The sequence below is a fragment of the Pseudonaja textilis genome, chromosome 2 (assembly GCF_049901715.1).
Source record: "Pseudonaja textilis isolate UNSWEBS1 chromosome 2, rPseTex1.2, whole genome shotgun sequence".
NCBI classification, from domain to species: Eukaryota; Metazoa; Chordata; class Lepidosauria; order Squamata; family Elapidae; genus Pseudonaja; species Pseudonaja textilis.
In genome coordinates this window covers 237,868,930-237,889,679 of record NC_141991.1, presented here as the reverse complement: position 1 = coordinate 237,889,679, position 20,750 = coordinate 237,868,930, and the positions used below count along the sequence as shown (strand labels likewise).

The following is a 20,750-nucleotide window of genomic DNA, read 5'->3' as shown; positions in this document are numbered from 1 at the left end:
GAAGAGAAAAATCTCAAACAGAGGTAAGAATAATGGAAAATGAAGAAACTGTTGTCAAATGACAGAAACAATTGTTAAAAGTGGAAATATAAATGACGAGATGGAAAATGATCTGACAAAGACTTATTCTACTTGCAAAAGACCTACCTTTTTCAATTATTTCTTGCCAAAGAGTTTGCACTAAGATAGGATCTGAATGTCCAGCACAATGTATAATGGCCAATTTACACTCCGAGAGTTTGAATGGATCTGCAAATTCTCCATAGAGCTAAAGTTTTAAAAAGGCAAAATAGCAACAATTTGGTCACTTGTAAGAAATGGAAAACATTATGTTACACTAATTAAGTAATGAAAATACTAAATATCATATCTTCACCTGAAATAGCCAATAAGACAGACAGTAAGCCAGCTTCAGTTTTCAAAGTATGAATAGGAAAAATAAATTATTTAAGATGTAAATATATATTCCAACGAACAAGTTATTTAGAGTTGGAACCTAGAATGGTGAAGTTCAGATACCTTGCTAATTTCCATCAATTCAGAATCCAACTGGGAAACCGCATCTTGCACTGAAGAGTGATGAGAACACTGATGGTGTAAGGCTTCTTGTATTTGAAACTGTATCCTGGCAACCTAATTAAACGTACAAGAATATTTAAATGAAAAGTTTAAAGGTAAACTTTTTATAATTACTGTGCTTATAATAGTTCTGTATTTGAATCACTCCACCTCTAAGCCAATGCACCACTCCCAATACAAAAGCACAATAACCAAATAAAATTCTATCATTTTTAATTATTATTTTTAATAAAGCACAGATGAAAGGTGTTGATAAGCATATTTTTTCATTTTTAATTACAATATGAAAAAAATTATATGCTTCCTTCGAGCAACACTGGCATCAATGCCATGCAAACCACCTTTTACTTACTTCCATTTTCTCTTCCAATTCATGTAAAAACTCCCCATCTGCAGCTATCGGCGATATCGCTGTTGAGCTCTTAGCACTCAAGATAGCACGGGCAATATATTCAAGGCGCTGCTGAAGCGAAATCTCAGTGCTATTAAATAATAAAGCCATGTAATTAATAATCCATAGAATAATGCAATCATAATTGAAGTCTTAATAGACAAAAAGCTATATTACCTGTGCATGTCTGCCAATTTTGCAAGCACCCGGGCTGCATTACTAAAACTTCTATTTTTCTCAAAAAATCTCCATAGCAAATCCATATAGCAAACTTTGTTTTGATCGATTTTGGCCATGCGTGCCAGATAGGGCTCCAGAAAGGGAGAGTTTACCTAGAGAAATGGGGGGAGGAATCTTATCGATTTGCCGTTGCTGTATTTAATCTGTTATTTTTCTGAAACTGAAGCAGAAACTATATTTATGAATGTTCATTAAGCTGTTCTGTGATCTTACCTGCAGTAATTTATCTGATAAATCAGCTTGAATCAACCAGCCATAAAGGGCAATACTAAAAAGTTCATCTGTGGAACGTTGGGCCAGTTTAAGCATTTGTTCAAACTAGAATCAGGAAGACAGGTACATTTTAAATGTTATTTGTGGTTGCAAGAATATAAAGCATGCCTTCACTTTTAGAATAATTAAAAAAGACCCTTAATAGCATATGCTAAAGTATTAAATACTGAATACTTCAGTATTTACTAAAGTACCAAATATTGAATATTTCTATACTCCAAATAATCTCTGAAAATCTTGTATGCAAGAAGCTATTATGCTTTAATAAGGGAAATAAATAGATTAAAAAAAAACGATCCAAGAAATCCCATTTACCCCTAAGGAACTGCTCAGTATATGACTTGAATAGCGCTTACATGATGCCCTGCTTCTTCGTTGCTCAGCATGTTGGGATCGGAGGACAAAACAGGAGGACCCGGTTTCTTGGGCACACTGGGAGACTGAGGGGCAGCTTTGCTTTGATTAACCAACTCCTGAAGGGTATCTGTGATGCATTTATAACAATTTAACCTGTAAAAAGATGCCAAGTGGAGTAACATGCTCATGAGGGGAAAAGAAACAATGTACATCAATGTCTTTAAGTTTTATCATTTTAAAATCACGCATGTTTCAGGTGACATGTTACTTGGACCTAAGTTTATTAGACTGGAACAATTTTCTACAGTACAAATTAAAAAAACACTCAGTAAATTCGGGAAAGAAATAGAGGCACTCCTCAACTTACAACCATTCCTTTAGCAACCATTCAAAATGAATGGGAAAAAAGTAATGTGAAGAGTTCTCGCACTTACAGTATCCCTACAATCAATGATGTGATCAAATTTGGGCATTTGACATGTATTAACGATGAGTGCAGCATCCCGGGGTCGTGTTAATTGTCATGTGTGACTTTCCCAACCAGCTTCTGACAAGCAAAGTCAATGGGGGAGAAGCTGGATTTGCTTAACAACTACATGATTCACTTAACAACTGCAGTGATTTGCTTAACAAACATCTAAAAAAAAGGTTGTAAAATTGGGCGTGATTCAGTTAACAACGGCCTTGCAGAGCAAGGGACATTCTGGTTCCAATTGTGGTTATTAAGTTGAACATAACCTGTATGTGATGGCAACATATCCTTGGGTGTGATATCTCGGTCTACAGCAATTTAAAGTTTCTCCCATATATGAGAATTCCTAACTCCTGATAACAATATTTTGCTGGAAATGTTTTGTTAGGGGAAAAAAATCCCTTCTATTTCCCAAAATACTCACCTCTCCTGGAAAGCCTGCCAGCCAGTAACATCCTCTTCTGGTTCATGGTTTTTGTAGTAATGAAGTCCAAGGCCCTGTGGATCCTTTTTCTCTGCAGCTGTCAGAGAAAGTTCTACCACACCCTCATAGAAACGCACTTAAAAAGAGAGGGGGGGGAAATGATATTAGGCAAAATGCCTCAAAAATTTAAAATTAATTCAACTATTTGTTTCTCTGTTACTGTTTTAAACTCTTTGTTAGTTGAGTAAATCTGTTTCTGTATTGACACATTTTATTATTTTTGCAATAGCTGAAATGAAAAGATGTGGAAGCTTTTCAACGAATAGCTGCATCTTACCTTGCCTATACTGTACACAGACGTTGGCAAGATCCACCTGAGTGCTAATTTTTTGGTATTCTTTCAATGACTCTCTTAACATTTTTTCTTTTTCTGACTTGTTCTGAACTTGTCTGGACCTTTGCAGTAGTTCATTTGCCTAGAATAACATAAGCAGACATCAGTTTTTTTTCATTCTGTATCTGTGTTTGAACTTGAAGTCAATTTTTCATCACAGGAAGTTATTGAGAGAAGATTCTGGTCGTATTCTGTAAGATTTAAAACTGTAAGATTTAAAACAAAAATCAAATGGAGATTTCAACATTTTACATTTAATGAGCATCTGTTTTGAGTCATACTTGTCTTGAGATTGTGCATACTAACTCAAGCTGTTTCACGCACTGCACTCTTCTGGAAAGAGAGCTCTGATGATCCTGGGATCTGTTAAGAGCCCCACTCTCATAGCTTAGAAGTCACAGGCTCTACGACTTGTGATACCACTACTGGAGTCACTTTCAGCTTTACTTTCCAATCATCTCTAGTTTTACCTTTAGGCCCTATTTATTCCAGGTTCTTTTGTTTCATGAGCAAGAGAACCTGGAGTAAATAAAAGTGATCTACATAGTTCATAAAAATAATAATTAAAAAGAAATTAAGAATTAAAAAGGAGGTGGAGAAGACAAAATTTTGAAGGTATCAAAGAAATGCTATGTTATTATTCAGTATTTGCTACCTCATCCTCATTGCAGTTTTGGCTACATTATGGGCAATTGTGTCACATACCAGTAATACTCTCTCCTTGAGAATTCCTTTATAAGAGGCCAAATTAGTACATTGTATAAGTTTGGGTAGAACTTACAATACAACAGAACAGGGGTGTCCAATCTTGGCGACTTTAAGACATGTGGACTTCAACTCCCGAAATTTCTCAGCCTGCAAGTCTTAAAGTTGCCAAGGTTGGAGACTCCTGCAATAGAACAGCCTACATGTTCTCTGTGGTTTGGGAATCACAGAGGAAAAGTCATTTGTGGAAGGCATTTTGGGGAATTTACCATCAGTGACTGAATTTAGCCAGTCAATGTCTGTTCTTGATTAAGGATTCGCAATAATCACCTGGATTGGTGGTAAAAGATAGTCTCCAAGAGTTATGCTGCCTTGACGCTAAGCTAATATCTTGTCAACCTAATCTAAAACCGTTTCCTTCAGTAATCTTTTGGCCTAATTGTCCATCCTTTGTTTAGTCTCATTAGAGAAGCCATGGACTGTTTTCTGTCACATACAAGTGAATGTCTATACAATCTGGTGATAAGGAAATATGTCTTAACATTTAACTATTTCTAATCAACTTTGTCAATGAATACATTTTATGAAAAAACAAGTCATTTTTGTAGTAGTTTTTATTTAAAAAAATAAAATTCATATGCATATCCCGTCAAGTAATAAATCTGGATCAGGTGGCACGATGTATACTTAACTACTCTCAAATACCTTAGAACAGATGGCATCATCTGTGCTGTAGAGGAGCGGACAAATGTCTTGTAAATGTGAACTGATGCCATCCACAGCAGCATGGTCTCTGATGTAGCAGTTGATAAGGGAAGCGATGACAGCTCCAGTTAGTTCTTTATCTCTAATGACGAGGTCTCTGAAAGTAGTAATCTTCAGATGTTCTTGAAACTCCTTTAAAAAAAAGCATAACCACATTTCTGCTACACTCCAAATATACCTTAAGCAGATATCTTAATATATTTATGAAAAACTATTTAATGAAGATGATTTGCAGCACATAGTATCTTGTCCTTAAATATATACATATTTAAAATTGGTTTAATTATGCTAGCCGAAAAACTGACATAGCCTGTTAACCATCCTTTTATATTTGTGTTCTGGTTAAAATTAGATTTTTATATAATACTTTAAAATATATTCTGAAAACTTATCTAGATTTTTAAGATGGCTTTGTGCTACCCTAATATCAAAAACCACATAAAAAGAAATGTAGCTGTTACATACCTTTGGGAGCTCACCTACAATAATATTGAACTGATGTTCACAAAGAAGCTTCCACAGAGCCAACGCTTGGCAAGTTTTTCGCACCAGCTGTTGAATGCTTTGCAGGGAAGCTTTCTCAGATAACTGTGCTTCTGCTGTAAAATGAAAACATGGATTGCTGCTTTTTGTTTTCTTTTGTATAATCCTTTTCAAGAAACCAACAAAGAATATATGACTGTGTGGCTCACCATATTCATTCAGTTTTGCCAAAGGCAGTGTTTCACAATCTCAAAATATGTTAAAATGTGTGGACTTCATCTTCCAGAATTTCCTAGCCAACATGGCTGGCTAAGGAATCCTGGGAGCTTAAGTCCACACATTTTAAAAGTTGCTGAGGGTGAACAGCCTTGAGGGAAATTTATTTAGTTTAGGTCTATGTAGTAATGCAATGCAATAAACTTCAACTTAAATGCAAATTATTTCTTAGATTTTGGAATATATATATGTAGTAGATGTACGCATGCATGTAAAATATATATTAAAATTAAACTTTTAAAAGATTTTAAAACAATAAAAATAAAAAGCATTAAAACAGAAAAAAAAACACCTTTAAAATATCTAATTTGAAATACATACAAAAGCAAGGTATCTGGCCTGTTAACAATATAGTCAAGAGGAGGGACCCTTGATGTTCAGTCCTTGGGAGCGTATGTGGGTTTTTAGAGGTTTATGATTGGCTAACAAGGTTGGGGCCATTCTAATCTCCTAAGAAGGATGTTCCACAGAGCAGGGACCACTGTAGAAAAAACTCACCTTCTAGTCCCCGCCAGCCAACATTCTTTGCCTGATGGGATCTGTAGAATGCCCATTCTATTTGACCAGGTTGGACAGATAGAGACTCTGGAAAAAAGGCGATTCCTCAAGCGCTCTGGTCCCAAGCCATGTAGGGGTTTGAATTGCACCCAAAACACAGTAATAACTAGTGTAGCTCATGTACGAGAGTTGTTATATGTGCTTTATATCTGTTGATATGTTGACTTCACTAAACATTATGAGCTCAATCTCTTTTGGAAAAGACCATTTCTTCTCTAAGTATCAATTTTTTTAAGAAAACAAACTATTTTTCACTGAGGCAAGATAGATTATTTTCTCATAACCTTTTTCCCCTAACAAAAATATATGATAAAACCAAAGTTTACCATGAAACTTCCTCTGAATTTCTTGCTGCATTTGTTGAGAGCTTCCAACCTCATACTGCATCACTCCAAGTAAACGCTGCTGTAGGGTAGCTGGGTTGATGAAACTTTGTAAAGAAAACAAATGCAACCATGTAAACAGCATGCTAAGATTGCAAATGGAGCAGACATAGGTTAACATTCCAATGGCCACACTATGAATGATGTCAGTATCAGTGCCAACAAATGTTGGAAATGACTGGTTGGGACAGTTTTCATCCCTACAACCCTTCTACACCAAGTGCTGATCAGCAAAACTAGCAAATAGCAAGAACCGAGCTTGTTCTGTTCACTCTTCAAACTGTACAGAAATATTTATCGGAATTAGTATATTGTAATTACAGCCAGCACTAAAATGTATAAATCCATTTGAAAAGTTTGTTATGGAATCAAATCAGCTTCAGAAACAGAAATATTGTTAAATAGAACAGTTAAAAACAATACCTCCAATTATTTGTTTTAAAATCTATTGTTATGCATGAAAATCATCCTACCTGGGATTTCTAAGAGATCCTATTGTGGCAAAATGGGAATTCCTGTCCAAAAATTCCTGCAGCCCTTTTAATTCCTGTAGCACTGATTCTAATAGTTGTGGGGGAACACTACTTTCAACCTAAACGAGGGAGAGAAAGGCAAAGGTTTAGGCCCAAATTACTCCTGTTTCCATTCCCTTGGTCCCATACCATTAGGCTCTCAAAGAGCCACCTTCAGCAGGCCATGCCACAAATAAATATACCCTTCTGCTTTTTCCAGGCAGGGCCTTTAATATACAGTGGATATAGAAAGTCTAGACACCCTCTGTTTTGAGATGTATAAATCCAAAACCCAGACCCAGATAAATCACTTCAGAATTCTTTCCATCTTTAATATAACATATAAGCTGAACAGTTCAACTGAAAAACAAACTAAAATTGTTTTGTGGGGGAAAAATAATAAATTAGAATAATGTAGTTGCATGAGTATTCACACACTCTTATAAGGGATGTGGCTGTGGTTCAGAATTAACCAATCACATTCAAACTAGTCAGTGCACACCTGCTATCAATTAAAGTGACTGTGATCAAGCTGATATAAAGTTGAAAACGTTTTGCATATCACAAATAAAATCCTTACTAAAAATTCTGAGAAGCATGCATTAACGCCCATCGTCACTTACCGCTACAACTTCTCGACTGCCACTCTTGAAAACTCTTTCCACAACTATGCTTCCATCCCAAATGTTTCTGGAAAGCAGGAAACTCACCTTTTAATGCTGTTAAAATCTACTTTGAAAATTTTCATGTTATGTATACCAACCCAACAACACAGACAAGTTTATTTTATATGTAATATATAAAATATATGCTTTTTTCCTAATACTTGCATTAAAACCACTCATGCTTTATCTATAACAAATTCTGTATATGTATTTGGCAGTTTTTCATTTGAAAGTTTTTTCAAAATTTACAAATTTCTTACACTATAATATGGGCTTGGGTCCACCCCCCTTTTAATTTTTTTACTTCAAAAGGTAACTAATTTGTAATATATATGCACTAGTTCCCCTTTCATTACCAAATCCATAGGCATAATTATATATTACAGGTAGTCTTTAAATTAGACAGGCAATTGGGACTGTAATTTCTGTCACCAAGTGATGTTGTTGTAAAGCCTACCATCATTTACCATTGTTTACCATCATTGGAAAAAACTCAGCCTTGACTCTTGTTTCTGCCTGTGTCATGCCTTGTGAATTTGTCTTTTGCCTCATGGACTTGCCTTGCCTTATGGACCTCGATTCTGAATATTTGCCCCATGAACTTGTCCCTCATCTTTGGACTTCTTCTTTGCCTTTCCAAATTGGTCTTTTTGGTCATTGTTTTTTATTTGTTGGAATGTGGGTGGTTGCCTTCTGGAAAGTGTTGGGTACAACCTTAACAGCCATTGTAGGGCCGTTTGTTGTGGAGTTTAACAGGGCAATAAAGGATTCTATCCTAACCTGCCTCTGTCCATCCTGGGCAATTTGTGTCCTAACAACAACTAAGCAAAACTTGGATTTTCTTCACACCATTTCAATGAACTATTATAATTGAAATATTAAAATCGTATTTGGATAATTTTTTTTTTTACCATATCAGAGTAACATATTGAAACTTTTACCAAAAGATATTTTACACAGTAGAAAATAAATGTACAAATGTACAAAACTGTTAAGGTTTTTTTTCCCCAAAACAGAAAAATAATGTTATCTTCAGATTTTTTTTCATTAAGGAACAGTGAGCCAATACACATATAATAGCCAAAAATAATTTAATCTATCTAAGACATACTGTCATGACTCTTTGGGCCATGTTCTCCCTGCACAGCCTTAGGAAGGCTGGGAATTTATGCTTTTAACTAAAACAGACTTTATTATGTGCCTCCATCATCCTTAAACTTAAATATGGCTAGTGGAAGGTGGATTGGTACCATTAACTGTAACTACGACTAAACAATCCAGTTAGGCTGTGCACTGTCTGCAAAACTCACTGTTTCAGGGAAAGACTCTTCCACACCTGGAATGCCACAAACTAGATATTGTCAGCTCTGGAATTCATAGCTGTCACAAGAATGTTGTGTGAAGAATGTTTGGGGTGGTGGTGAAGTAGTTGAAAAGTCCAAGGTCATTTAGTATGTCGCATTAGAAATTTTAGCTGTAAAGTAATTGGTTCTCGTGATTAATGAAGTGTAGTAAAGTGGGAGGAGATAGGGTGGAATTTTTGAGAAGGTCTGGGAATGATTTCAGTTTTAAAATTTCACAGACGTTACCAGGGTTGTTCCTAATAAATCAATTGGAGATTGTGCCTGCTCGGAGTTATTGATTTGCAATGGATAATTTCTGGATGCCTGACAGGTATATTTCTGGAAAACTAGCAGACCATCCTCGGAACAGCCAGATCAATATAATCTAGATGAAAAACACAAAGTTCTGCTACTGGTAGAATGTTCTGTCCTGGAAGAGTGAGTTTTGCATATCCTTGATAGGCATTCGAATTCGAGGAAAAACATACTCACCCTATTATTCGGGAAAAGTATAAGCAGACACCGTTGTGCTTTCCAGAATACACTATCTCAGGGCACACCATTCCACTGATTGAAGTGCCAGGCTGAGTCATGTGACCACCTGCAGTGTATACTGGAGTGGACATGGTAGGAGGCTGCAAACCTGAAATATTAACCCATTATTTAATGGTGCAGTTTAATCTTAATTATATGCTGTTATATATGTATGTAATATGTTTCAACAACTGAAATAAGTTATTGAAAAAGAAAAGAAAATACCTTGTGTGGGTGTTGCTAAAAAGCTTGGATTAGAGTAGGGACTACCAGCAGGCAGAGGTGAACCTAATGCATAAAAATCACAAGGAAATCACTTTCTGTCAGACATATGAATGTAACTCTAATAAATTTCAGGAGATATACCCTAGGGTTAGGAAATGTTTGAAAAGCACTATTCTCTTTTAAGAAAACTAACCATTCCTTTTCATACCCAAATGGGCATCATGAAAGCATTGTTCCTGGAGAGTGTTTTTAAAGTTTAAAGAGATGCCAAAAGTAAGGACAGCAGGGGAAAAAAAAATCTGTCTTTGCACTGCATGTAGGAAAGAAACAGAAATGAAGCGGAAAGTTCGATTTGTACAAATCTGTTGATTGCTTTTCCTTTTTCAATGCTTAAATGGAGAAGGTATACAAGCAGAGACATGTTTGAGAGAGAAAAGAGAGGCTAAATTTAAGCTTCAGTTTTTCTTGCCAAAATAAGTACGTGCCTTCTTTTTCTTTTTTAAAGATGGTATCGTAGAAAATTCATCCCTTTTTTCAAAACCGAACAAGAATAAATAGATTCTGAAATCAAGCACTACTAATACTTAAAAAGAGAGTAAGAACAAGCTGCTCTAAAATAATATTTAAAAATAGAAAACACTCCCAACAAGGAATAAACAGGCACAACATAAACATAAAAAGAGCATAAATCGCATTCACCACTTACCAGGTAAAAGAGGGGAGCCTAATGTTGTCCCAACATTGCTTGGAGGTGGCAGACTAGAAGGGAACCGCATTTGTGCTTCACCACCATATCTGTAATTGTTTAGATGAAAACTCATAATACTGCAATCTATTTCCAGATTTTTTAGCAGCATTAAAATGAAACAAATATGATACAGTTAAATCAAAAATCAGATTAGAAAACCTTCATATTACAGAGATGAAAGGCAGTAGCATAATTGCCTGGTTTACTGACAGGAGGGGAAAAAAAAAACAACCCAGGGATTTGCTGGAAACTGGGCCAGATCCCTTAGACATCTCAAGTGGACCATCTTAATCAGTCCCCAATCTATACTGAGATCAGTAGTGTTGAGTAGCTATAGGTAGACTACGTGGTCATGATGAAGATCTGATATTCATATCCTTCAGATCACTCTATCTGTTTAGTTCAAAAGACTGTGATCCAGTGAAAGCAGGTATGATTGGGGACCAGTCTGCATTGGGAAAAATCCATAGCTGCCATGGAGACGATCAATTTCTGAGCCATACTAGATTCCCATACTGAGTGGAAGGCTCAAGAGAATCCAACATTAATCCTTTAATGGTATTAAGAAGTACAGATGTATCAGCAACAGCCTCAACTTACTTGGGTACAAACACTTGCCATTTGTAGAGCAGGATGCCTGGTATGGCTATCACAAGGGATCATCACCACTACCTTCCCAGACCACAGTGTCATGATAGCAGAAGCACACCAAAATGAGAAATAGTTCCCCACCCTCTCCCAGTCTGTTTGCTGATTCATGTTACGCATGCCTTTGCTTCCTTCACCAAGTTTTAGAGGCATTTGAACTTATTATATATAGCTCTGGAATTAACTAACAGTGGGCCTCCAACAAAACAGCCCCCAGTTCCCTGAGGAGAGTACCCAAAAAGAAAAAAATAGCACGAGGAAGCTATTAAAAAAACAACAAAATTTGATATACTCCAGCTAAAATTCAAAGCAATCCAATTTTCTTGTGATAACAATAGATTAACTATCATCTCCTGGTTCTATTGCAAATATGAACTATTTTTACCTGAAAAATGCTCGAGTAGCCCAGCCAGATACTTCTCTATCACAAGCAGCAGAAGAGCAGGCAAGGATTAGGCAAGTAGCACAAGCTTGTTCTACCTGCAAAAATCACCAGTAAATAATAAGGTAAAATGATAGATCTTTCTTTACACAATAGTTATGGTAAGAATTAAGAGGCATTTTGGTTAGTAAGAAATAGCTACACTCAAGCGTTTGGTGAGGAAGAATGACAGCCCTTAGGTTCATTACACTTGTCATCTTTCATCTTTATCTTATATTGATTTTATTTTAATTACTTTGATTGTTGTAAGCCGCCCAGAGTTGTTGACATTTAGGCTGCATATAAGTTTAAACAACAAAAATAATCTATACATTTTAATTCCAAATGACTTCAGTGGGACTCAATGACATTGGAGTGGAAACTGAAACTTTTCTCATCAATAGTATAAATAATAGGATTCTTACTAAAATTTGTAAAGTTACCTGGTTGTTTATCTAGCTATGCAACATATTTCATAAAATATTTTATTATAATTGTGATATATTGGGATAAAAATGAATGAATCTATAGAGAATTAAATGCCATGCTTTGGAGAGCTAAATTAAGTCTACAAAGTAGACTAATATTCATCTCCGATCTTGTAAGAAGCATTTAGCTGGTCACTAATGTGGTAAAACAGTATTATTTTCTTTAATAACAAATGTGATATTGAACTGGGCTTGTAAACTACAAATATTGTGGAAAACATAAAACTATTTAAAATCTTGTATATTGTGGTGAAGTAAAATCCATATTCTCAGAGCAAGCCCAGGTTTTATATTATAGGAACAAACTGAGCTGTGCTAAAACACTCTCTTGCTTCACAGAACATACTTTTTTCATTATTTTGTGACTTCAGTCACTTATTGATTTGATATGTATAAATGCATAAACCAACCATTGTAGTCTATAAATCACAATTCATAGCTTCTGTACATGCAAATCATACATTAAGAATCTGTATGGCTTAGGGATTAGTGAAAGCTATTGGGCATTTAATGTTTTAGTGGGTAAAGATACAATAACCAACTTAGCTATTTCGGACTGAAGGTCACAACTATGATTACTAAACCAGCTACAGTATCAAATATCAGATAAATGCGAAATGTTAAGACCTAGGACAGAACACAAGTTCTTGTGAACAATTAACAATGATGTGCGAATCAGCTAAGAAAGGAAGTTAAGAATTCTTACTGGATGAAGTTTAAAAAATCTTTCAATATCTTCTCCATCCCCTCCTGCATTGCACACAAAGAGATGTCTTAGCTGATCCACTGGTCTGAGTTTATGAAACATAAAACTCCCCTAACGGAAAACAAAAGTAGCAAATGGTTGAAAATTTATATAACGTTTTTACAATTCTTACTCAATTTCAGAAAAGTTAGGCAGCTCATAATTCTATTTTACAAAACTGGAGAATAATGAGTGCAGCAGGAACATTCCCCACATCAATACAGGTCAACTTGAACCTAATACTAAAACATGCAGCTATAATACCTAACACTTTGAAGCTAAATTACTGACATCACATACACACACTTCTTATGTCTATTTGTAGGCATATACTTCTAATCTTTCCCCCATCCTATGCAATTGAGGAATATGTACAGAGTCACAAAGCCCAAATCTAATTCTTATAAGTTAAACATTTGTTTTGAGTTTATTATCTTTATTTTGCATCTCTTGTAGCCTAAATAGCTAACTATCAAGCAACAGCCATTACATTGAAGGATCTGATAATTTGCAACTTCTTGAGAAATTTGTGAAGCTCAAGGGCATTTTCTTAAATTTCAGAAAATTTTCAGAAAATATTCAAGTTCTTGCATTTCAATTAAGCAAAATGGAAAATGTCAAAACAATTCCATATTGGATCAACAATCACTATGGAATTGTACGCTCTAAATAATGAGATTAAGTGATTCTGAAAGTGATTCTGTGGAGGACCAGTGTTTCATTTCTTACTATTGAACTTTACATCTTAGCCTTTCATAACATATGTAATAGGCACACATGCCTACCTGTGCTGACAGCAGAACAAATTTCTTTGGTGGTAACATATGTTGTTGCACAACTATAGGATAATCTGTTATTGGAATTAATTCTTTGTTCAGTGGTGTTACAATCTTAGGAACATTTTGTTCATCTATAGCAGCAAGTGCCCAAGAATGCCCATCGACAGCTGTTTTTGTCTGAAACAAAATGTGAACAATCACACAGACATACACACTAGTATTAGCAATGAGCAGAGCTGTTCATAATCTGGAATCTGGCTACTGCACTGGACGAAAGTTAATGTCAAAAAGGTGGCAATGAATTTGAGCAGCACGAAAACTTAAATGAATAACCAAATTAAGAAAGATCAAGATGAAAGAAAATGTAAATTCTGTTACAAATGCTGCTTTCAAAACAACGACGCACACAATGAAAAATTACCTGGGTTTCCATCATTGGTTTTTGAAAAGGGAAAGAATCGTGATTAATACACCAGAGGATATCATTATCTTCATTTTCTGAAGCAGCCATTAGGAGAATACCTGGCAGAAAAATAATATTTAGTTTTACATTGGAAAAAGAGGAATCTACCATACTATGTGAAGGTAGTATTTAACATCCCTCTAATTATTAAGTTAATTATCGAGTTTGATTTGGTCATCAAGAAGAAAGAAATGACAATGGGACCAAGTAAATAAATAAAGGCTGTTTTTTCAATAGGCTAAAAAAACTTTTAAAAATTGATGCCAGTCCTTTGAGGTACAGTAAGCCAGGTCAAGAAGCAGGCCAGCAAGCATTTAAAGAATGCTCTTATAGTAACCCGGAAAACAGAATCTGGAACACTTGTCCAAGTTGCTTTCTGTCCCATCTTATAAGAAGTCCATCTCAGGATAGCATAATCTTTTTTTAACAACTTCATTCTTCAAGGTCAACGCTACATTCTTTTATAAAAACTAATACATGAAGTGATACATGGATACCGTGGAAATATGTTTCCGAGAACAGGGAGGTATAGAGATGTGAATGGGTTTACTTTTAGTAAGATTTCCTTGTATACCCCTTCTCTCCTGCCTATTATTCTTTTCCATACTTTCCATAATGCTGTTTGCACTGAAAAGGAACAGTTTAATAGACCTGTATATGTATATAAGGATTTTGGCATTTTTCATTGTGACCTCATCTATTTAATTTCTCAGAATATGGTAGATTCAAATACTGAAATTAAATTTTCACTTTCTAAGACAGGGATTGGTAACCTGTGACATGTACATAGCCCTCTGCTCCAAATTTTTATCTGATTTTCAGGGGTTTTGTTAGGAATCTGTCCCCCAATTAGTTGAGTTGGCAATATATAAATCAACGATGTATGTTTGTAGCTTTAAGAAAAAAATCACTGTATTGATTCCGATTGGTTGATTGTATTGCGAATTGCCATAAGAGGGAGCTAGAGATCATAGCTTGCTCTCACATTCTGTTGCTATCTAGGGTTCTCTGTTGTATTTATGCTGTGCTTATACTTTGATATCTTCGTTTACTGTAAATGACAAAGGCAACCAGTAAGACGACTTTGTAATTGGATATTCTTTGGACTGTTAAACGTGTATGACCTGGATCGTTTATTGGACTGTGCTATTTCTTAAAGTAAACTTTAACTCAATTTAGTGTATCTGTGTGTGGCTGAATAATTATTCATAACTACTCTCATAAACGTTTCCATGTGCATATCCTTGTTACTCAAGGGTTATTCTGTGCATATCATGTTTTCTCCCCAAGATTTCAAAAATTGAAATGGAAAACCCTGATCCCACCCCCAAGAAATCTAAATTCACATAACTGAGCAACTACTTTCCTGCTAAATGTCTATTTGGGAAGTGGAAATATTTTGCATCCAAAGATGGTCTGTTCTCACTCCACAATTTTATGCTCTAACCCTAACCCTAAAATACTAAACAGGCATACATTTAAGAAGAAACTTAAAAAGTTTAGCTCCACAACTTTCAAAGATGTGCCCGAAAGCTTCTTGTTTATAGGTGCTCATGTAATGAGAAACATATTTTTTTTCAGATTCAAGTCAAAAGAACTGTGTTTCTGCCAAGCAGAGAAGCAAGACAAAAACTTGAATTGTTCTGGATTTAGACCAAAAAATGTTTCTTGTAGGAAGTTTATTTTTCTTCAAAAAATTCTTGTAGGAAGAGGAGACCTACTTTACCATCCCCACTGAAGCCCAAAAGCATCATATTGAAGCAACTAGTCTACACCGCCCACTCCTCTCCAGCCTTCCAATGACTTCTTTTGGTTTTTCTACTATCATGCCATCAATATTCTGGGCTTTTTTCTGTTCTCACTTTGCCCCAAAACCTTTGTCCCAGGCACATATCTGGACCAAAGATTTTAGTCTGGACAAAGACCACAGAAAACTAGTTTTCCATGCTTTCTATGGTTTGTGCATGGAATATTTTACACACTCCTATGTTTATAGTTTTAAGAGGGTCAGGAGGCTGTATGCGGTCCCCATCCTTCAAATGTTATTCACTCTTGCTCCACTTATTTACAAAATGAACATTTGCCATCTACAAAATGTACCTTTGCTATATAAAGCTCGGTGAACCTTTGACGGCTTTTCCACATTAGAAGCTGCAGAAAATCCTGGAGGTAGGCGGATATGAATCAACGTTAAAGTTGAAGGACGAGCAAAAGGATGCTTAAATGGACATACACTAAAATACATCCGTACACCTGCAGGAAAAAAGATGCGGTTGTAATGCTTATAGGTTTGACAGAAATACATAAGACACAGAGATTTCATTAATCAATGGCTTTCAGAACATTAATACTGTAGAAATGAGATGTGCATCTACCATCCTGTTGTGACAAATGAGGTAATTATTTTTCACTCTTTAAAATATACAAAGTACACAGTCGTTATGTGGATTGTAGCAGAGTGAAGAAAGAAATCAATTACACAAAGATGAAGATCAAAGTTGCATTATAGTATTTGTTGAAAGTAGGATGATATTACAGAGAAAGGCTGAGGAAGATATCTTATATTATCAGGAATGGCCCAAGTCATATGGTGAACAGATGTTGGAACATAGGACCTTTAAACAGCTGGAGCCATTCTTGTGATTTCTGCTGAAATACCCAATAGTCACTGTAGAACTTTACTTTATGGCTACAGTTTAGCTTAAGCACCATTTCTTTAACGGAGCTTCCTGCCTCCACGTCTTGCTAGATATTTTCCCCCCCTCTCAAAATTAATTCATTGTATCTCTATGTTTCTTCCGGGTGCCTTGCCACTTATCTTTCCCAAGAGTGCAAGAGTGTGTTAATGTAGCATTATAGTAAAATACAATTATCTCATCTGGCCATATTTCCTATCTGGTCTACCTAGTAAGGATGACATAAATCTTGTAAGTCTGAAAGTACAATCCTTCTGCTGTTTCCTTTAGAGCCCAAGAAATTAGGGAGGGTCCCCTCTGAGCCCCTTGCCCTGCCATTATCCAGCTACAGGCTACAATGTTTCTTATCTGACTGTTCCCTGGGCAGTGTTTCTTGGCCATTTTCCCAAGGTCATTCCCACATACCATTACAATAACCAACCCGAGTAGGAGGTAAAAGTCTTATAAATGCTATGTTCTTCACGATCACCTACTAGACAAATAAGATAGGACACTGAATTCCTACCTGCGTGACTGACTGCCAGTAACTGACAATCTATAGACTCAGAATTTTCAATCACTGCAATCTGCACAATTGGTTTAAACACGGAACGGTCGATGGTCCTAAAAAAAAAAAATCAAAAGGGCACCTGAAGTACTTTGGAAAAACAAAATCATCTCAAATAAAACAGGTGGGTTCTTTAAGTACAGCTTCTTCGGTGACATAATTTACCTGGCAACCCTTCCAGCTGCAGACACAATAGCATTCTGAGAAACAGAAGCAACTCTCACCATCCCTTGGCCATCGGGACCTAAATCATAAACCTGTAATTTAATTATATTGTTTTTAGTGGATTTAAAATAAAACAATCTATCATTAATTCCATGCTGTACTCAACAGAAAGGCAGTATCCATGCTACATGGCCCAATGGAGGAAAGCACATGAGAAGTTCTTGAATTAAATGCAAGCATGGGCATAATAAAAATAAATAAATCACAGGACCAAAGGAAAAGGGACATTCTGGATGAAGGACACAGCAAACCTGGGATTGTTGTACCGCAGGCAAGTCTTGCAAATGAATCGTTAAGAGATGGGAAGAGCATAAAAATATATAAAAAGCATCAGGATACATAGAAGTGCCTGCAGCAAATGCATACGATGCATTCATTTCTACCATCAATTCTGCATTACTTTCAACGGAATTTAGGCATAAAAACAACATGCACTGTGCTGACAATGTGTAACATAAGAAGCCACAAATAATCAGAATATCTGAGTCATACCTGTATCACCCCTTTTTCAGAGCGTGTATATAAAATGTTCCGGGAGTTGTCAATGGCTATTTGAACAATGGGATCTACAAAATTAATTTTAAAATTCAGAATTATTGGTTGAAGGCCTAGAGCTTATTTGGAAAAAAAGATTTTTTTATAATGTGAATTGTTTCACTTTTCTAAATCAATTGCAAAGGAGGTCTGAAAAGTATCAAAACTCAGAATAATTATCCAAGAATTTAGTTTTATAATATTAAAAAGAAATTGTTATATATATAATTTAGGATGTAAAATAAAACCAGTTAGTTGGACCAGATGGGCCATGCATATTATTGTGTTGTCTACACAAATATACTTATGTTTTATTGTTACTATTAATTATTCATCACCTACCATCTTCTGAGAATGTGAACTGCAGTAAAGACGGAACAAGAAAAGAAAGGGTGCTCTTTGAGTGATTGATCTTCCTACAGCGCTGACTGAACCAGCCTGCTTCTGCCTATAAAAATAAAAATTCATCAGCTATAAACAAGTATGCAAATCAGTGGATTATTTTATTAATTTATTCAGTAAACCTAACTGTTACAAAAAGCAAATGATAATTTTAAATGGGGGGAAATCAAAATACTTTCAACCAAGGCTAATCCAAAAATTCTTTGAAGGTGTACAAAATAGAATTGCACACTTTGCGTGTTGTGCTTCTCTTTTGGATTCTGCATAAGTTTCATACTTGTGAATTTAAACTGTGATGTTTGTACTGATAAAGGGCACTGAATTTCTATTCAAAGCTTCAGTAGGTTGTCATCCCCGCTTAAGCAGTATTGTTTCCCAGTTGGAAGATGTAGATTCTTTTTTTTTTAAATAACTTGTTACAACTCTGTATATATGATAATATTCGTGCAAGAAAAAGCAGTTTAATCTCTGTGAAATCTATTAGAGCAACTATTGATATTAAATACACTTCTAAATGCTTTGTAGTTGACAAAATTCTAAACATTAACCCAGAAAATTTACTGGTGATAATCTCTTAGCACTGTCCATTACTAAAATAAAAAAAAAATACTTCAACCTTTTCTCTTATGATCCTTATATTTAAAAATGCAGTGATTCCTGGCTTTAAACTGAAAAATGCCATTTCAAACTTGACTTGCCTGGTAAGCAACTTCATACAGACAACCATCTTTGCCAGCCATAAAAATGCGTCCATTTTCAGCAGAGGTTATAGTCAGCAGATATGTGTTATCAGTAGGAAGTGAGTAAAGGGGGTCAGGAAGAAGCTGCATTCCACCAGACATGCTATCATTGAGGGTTCCAGAGCCTGATGAGACAAAATAAATTATTGTTTGGTTTGTTTAAACCCCTTGATACTGCAATTATCAAAAAAAACAAAGAATCTCATCTGTGTACTAGAAATTATTACGTCTTATTTTCTCTCAGTAACCCACTGAAAAGTTAGAACACAAAATCATACGGCTGGAAGAGACTTCAGGCGTCTTCTAGTCTAACCATCTATTAAGCCTGCAGAAACAATTTTAAGATCAATGCCTGTATTAACACACATATTTTTGCATGTCATATTTCTATCCTATGCTAAAGGCAACATTTAATTCAAAACAAGCCGAAACATCCCTATGGATGGTATGTATCTTCCTCAATCTTCAGTCTTCTACCAGAGGCATGGGAATTTGAGGATTCTGCATAGTATCTTAGTTGTTCCTAACACAGAGCTCTGATGGCATTCCTGGAATCTGTTGGAGCCATTCTTCCAGATTAGGAATCACTGTTCTGAATGTTCCTACTTATCACTGGGACCACTTTGCCCTTTGCTTTCCACATATTCTCTAGTTCCTCCTTTAGAACCTGGTACTTCTCCAAATTATAATGATGGATGGATGGATGGATGGATGGATTGATAAAATTTATATGGCTGCCCATCTCAAGGTGGCATACAGAAAGGATACACTTTCAACCTACCTGCTTGCAAGGTAGTATAGCTGAGTCCTAAAATTACTATATCCACAGGAGTAGCTAAAACCAGCAAGTGCCGTATATGTGGCTGAAAGATTCCTGTGAATAATAAAAATAAAAGAAAACGTGTCCATATATCAGTTTTTCATTAACAAAAATATTGTCCAAATCTATAAATAGTGGTCTCTAAACAAAATTAAAATCAGGATTCACATATAGCATGCTAGTTTGACGAAGGGAACTTTCATAATACCTGATAGCCTGAAATACTACTGCAAGTCTTGTAACTATTGATTTTCTATCCTGGGGAAGATCCCTGTAGTCAATCTTCAATTAGGCTGATTTATAGAACCATACAACTCCTTTAAAAGAGGCATACTGCAATGCATGGGAGTGTTTAGAAAGCCTTTTTTGATCACCAGTCAAGTTTGTATGACTGCTTGGAAAGTTGCTATCAACTACTTCCCTATACACATATGCTTTTAACCCTCTTGCTTTGAAACACAGGTAAAGAAGGCAAACTGGGATAAGCTTACAAAGCAGACACACAACCCTGAAGGGAGGGTTTACTTTTAGGATTGGAAGAGATGCATTGAAAAATGTCTGTTTGAAAGAATTTGTGCCGCTCTGTTAATGTATACAGTACTATCAAATTCACATGAACAAGGCTCAAGGCTTATTTGGAAATACTTGCTTGAAGCTGCTGGTTTCTTTTGTGCATGGAGAGGGCTGCAGAATTATCCCTATTAGTTCAGCCTGGTTTTCCACTTCATCCAAATGTACTGCATGGCTCACTCTGGTCAGAAACCAGAGAATACCCCGCTTCACACTCACACACACAAAACACAAAACCAACAATCCATCGTTTCTTTATATTGTTCTGGCTAGAAGATTCCATTGCTACTTTTAAATATGTGAAAATCATGCTTACAGCATGAAAGATACTCTGCCAACTGTGCT

At 35.7% G+C, this 20,750-nt stretch overlaps 1 protein-coding gene across 1 annotated transcript in view; it reads right to left on the bottom strand.

The window, feature by feature from the left end:
* The window catches only part of NUP155 (nucleoporin 155), a 28,704-nt gene that overhangs the window by 4,464 nt on the left and 3,490 nt on the right, over positions 1–20,750 (bottom strand). The window contains exons 5-31 of the mRNA XM_087927373.1: positions 19,797–19,889; positions 18,970–19,140; positions 18,216–18,317; positions 17,832–17,905; positions 17,280–17,371; positions 17,073–17,170; positions 15,972–16,124; positions 13,830–13,930; positions 13,415–13,585; positions 12,591–12,701; positions 11,361–11,455; positions 10,286–10,374; positions 9,580–9,642; positions 9,313–9,463; positions 7,436–7,502; positions 6,774–6,892; positions 6,244–6,347; positions 5,066–5,199; positions 4,541–4,732; positions 3,074–3,212; positions 2,737–2,872; positions 1,840–1,993; positions 1,424–1,528; positions 1,148–1,302; positions 932–1,061; positions 520–633; positions 148–268 (exon numbers count right to left, since the gene is read on the bottom strand). Coding sequence (XP_087783499.1) covers positions 148–268; positions 520–633; positions 932–1,061; positions 1,148–1,302; positions 1,424–1,528; positions 1,840–1,993; positions 2,737–2,872; positions 3,074–3,212; positions 4,541–4,732; positions 5,066–5,199; positions 6,244–6,347; positions 6,774–6,892; positions 7,436–7,502; positions 9,313–9,463; positions 9,580–9,642; positions 10,286–10,374; positions 11,361–11,455; positions 12,591–12,701; positions 13,415–13,585; positions 13,830–13,930; positions 15,972–16,124; positions 17,073–17,170; positions 17,280–17,371; positions 17,832–17,905; positions 18,216–18,317; positions 18,970–19,140; positions 19,797–19,889 — 3,234 coding nt within the window. The remainder of the gene's footprint in view (positions 1–147; positions 269–519; positions 634–931; positions 1,062–1,147; positions 1,303–1,423; positions 1,529–1,839; positions 1,994–2,736; positions 2,873–3,073; positions 3,213–4,540; positions 4,733–5,065; positions 5,200–6,243; positions 6,348–6,773; positions 6,893–7,435; positions 7,503–9,312; positions 9,464–9,579; positions 9,643–10,285; positions 10,375–11,360; positions 11,456–12,590; positions 12,702–13,414; positions 13,586–13,829; positions 13,931–15,971; positions 16,125–17,072; positions 17,171–17,279; positions 17,372–17,831; positions 17,906–18,215; positions 18,318–18,969; positions 19,141–19,796; positions 19,890–20,750) is intronic.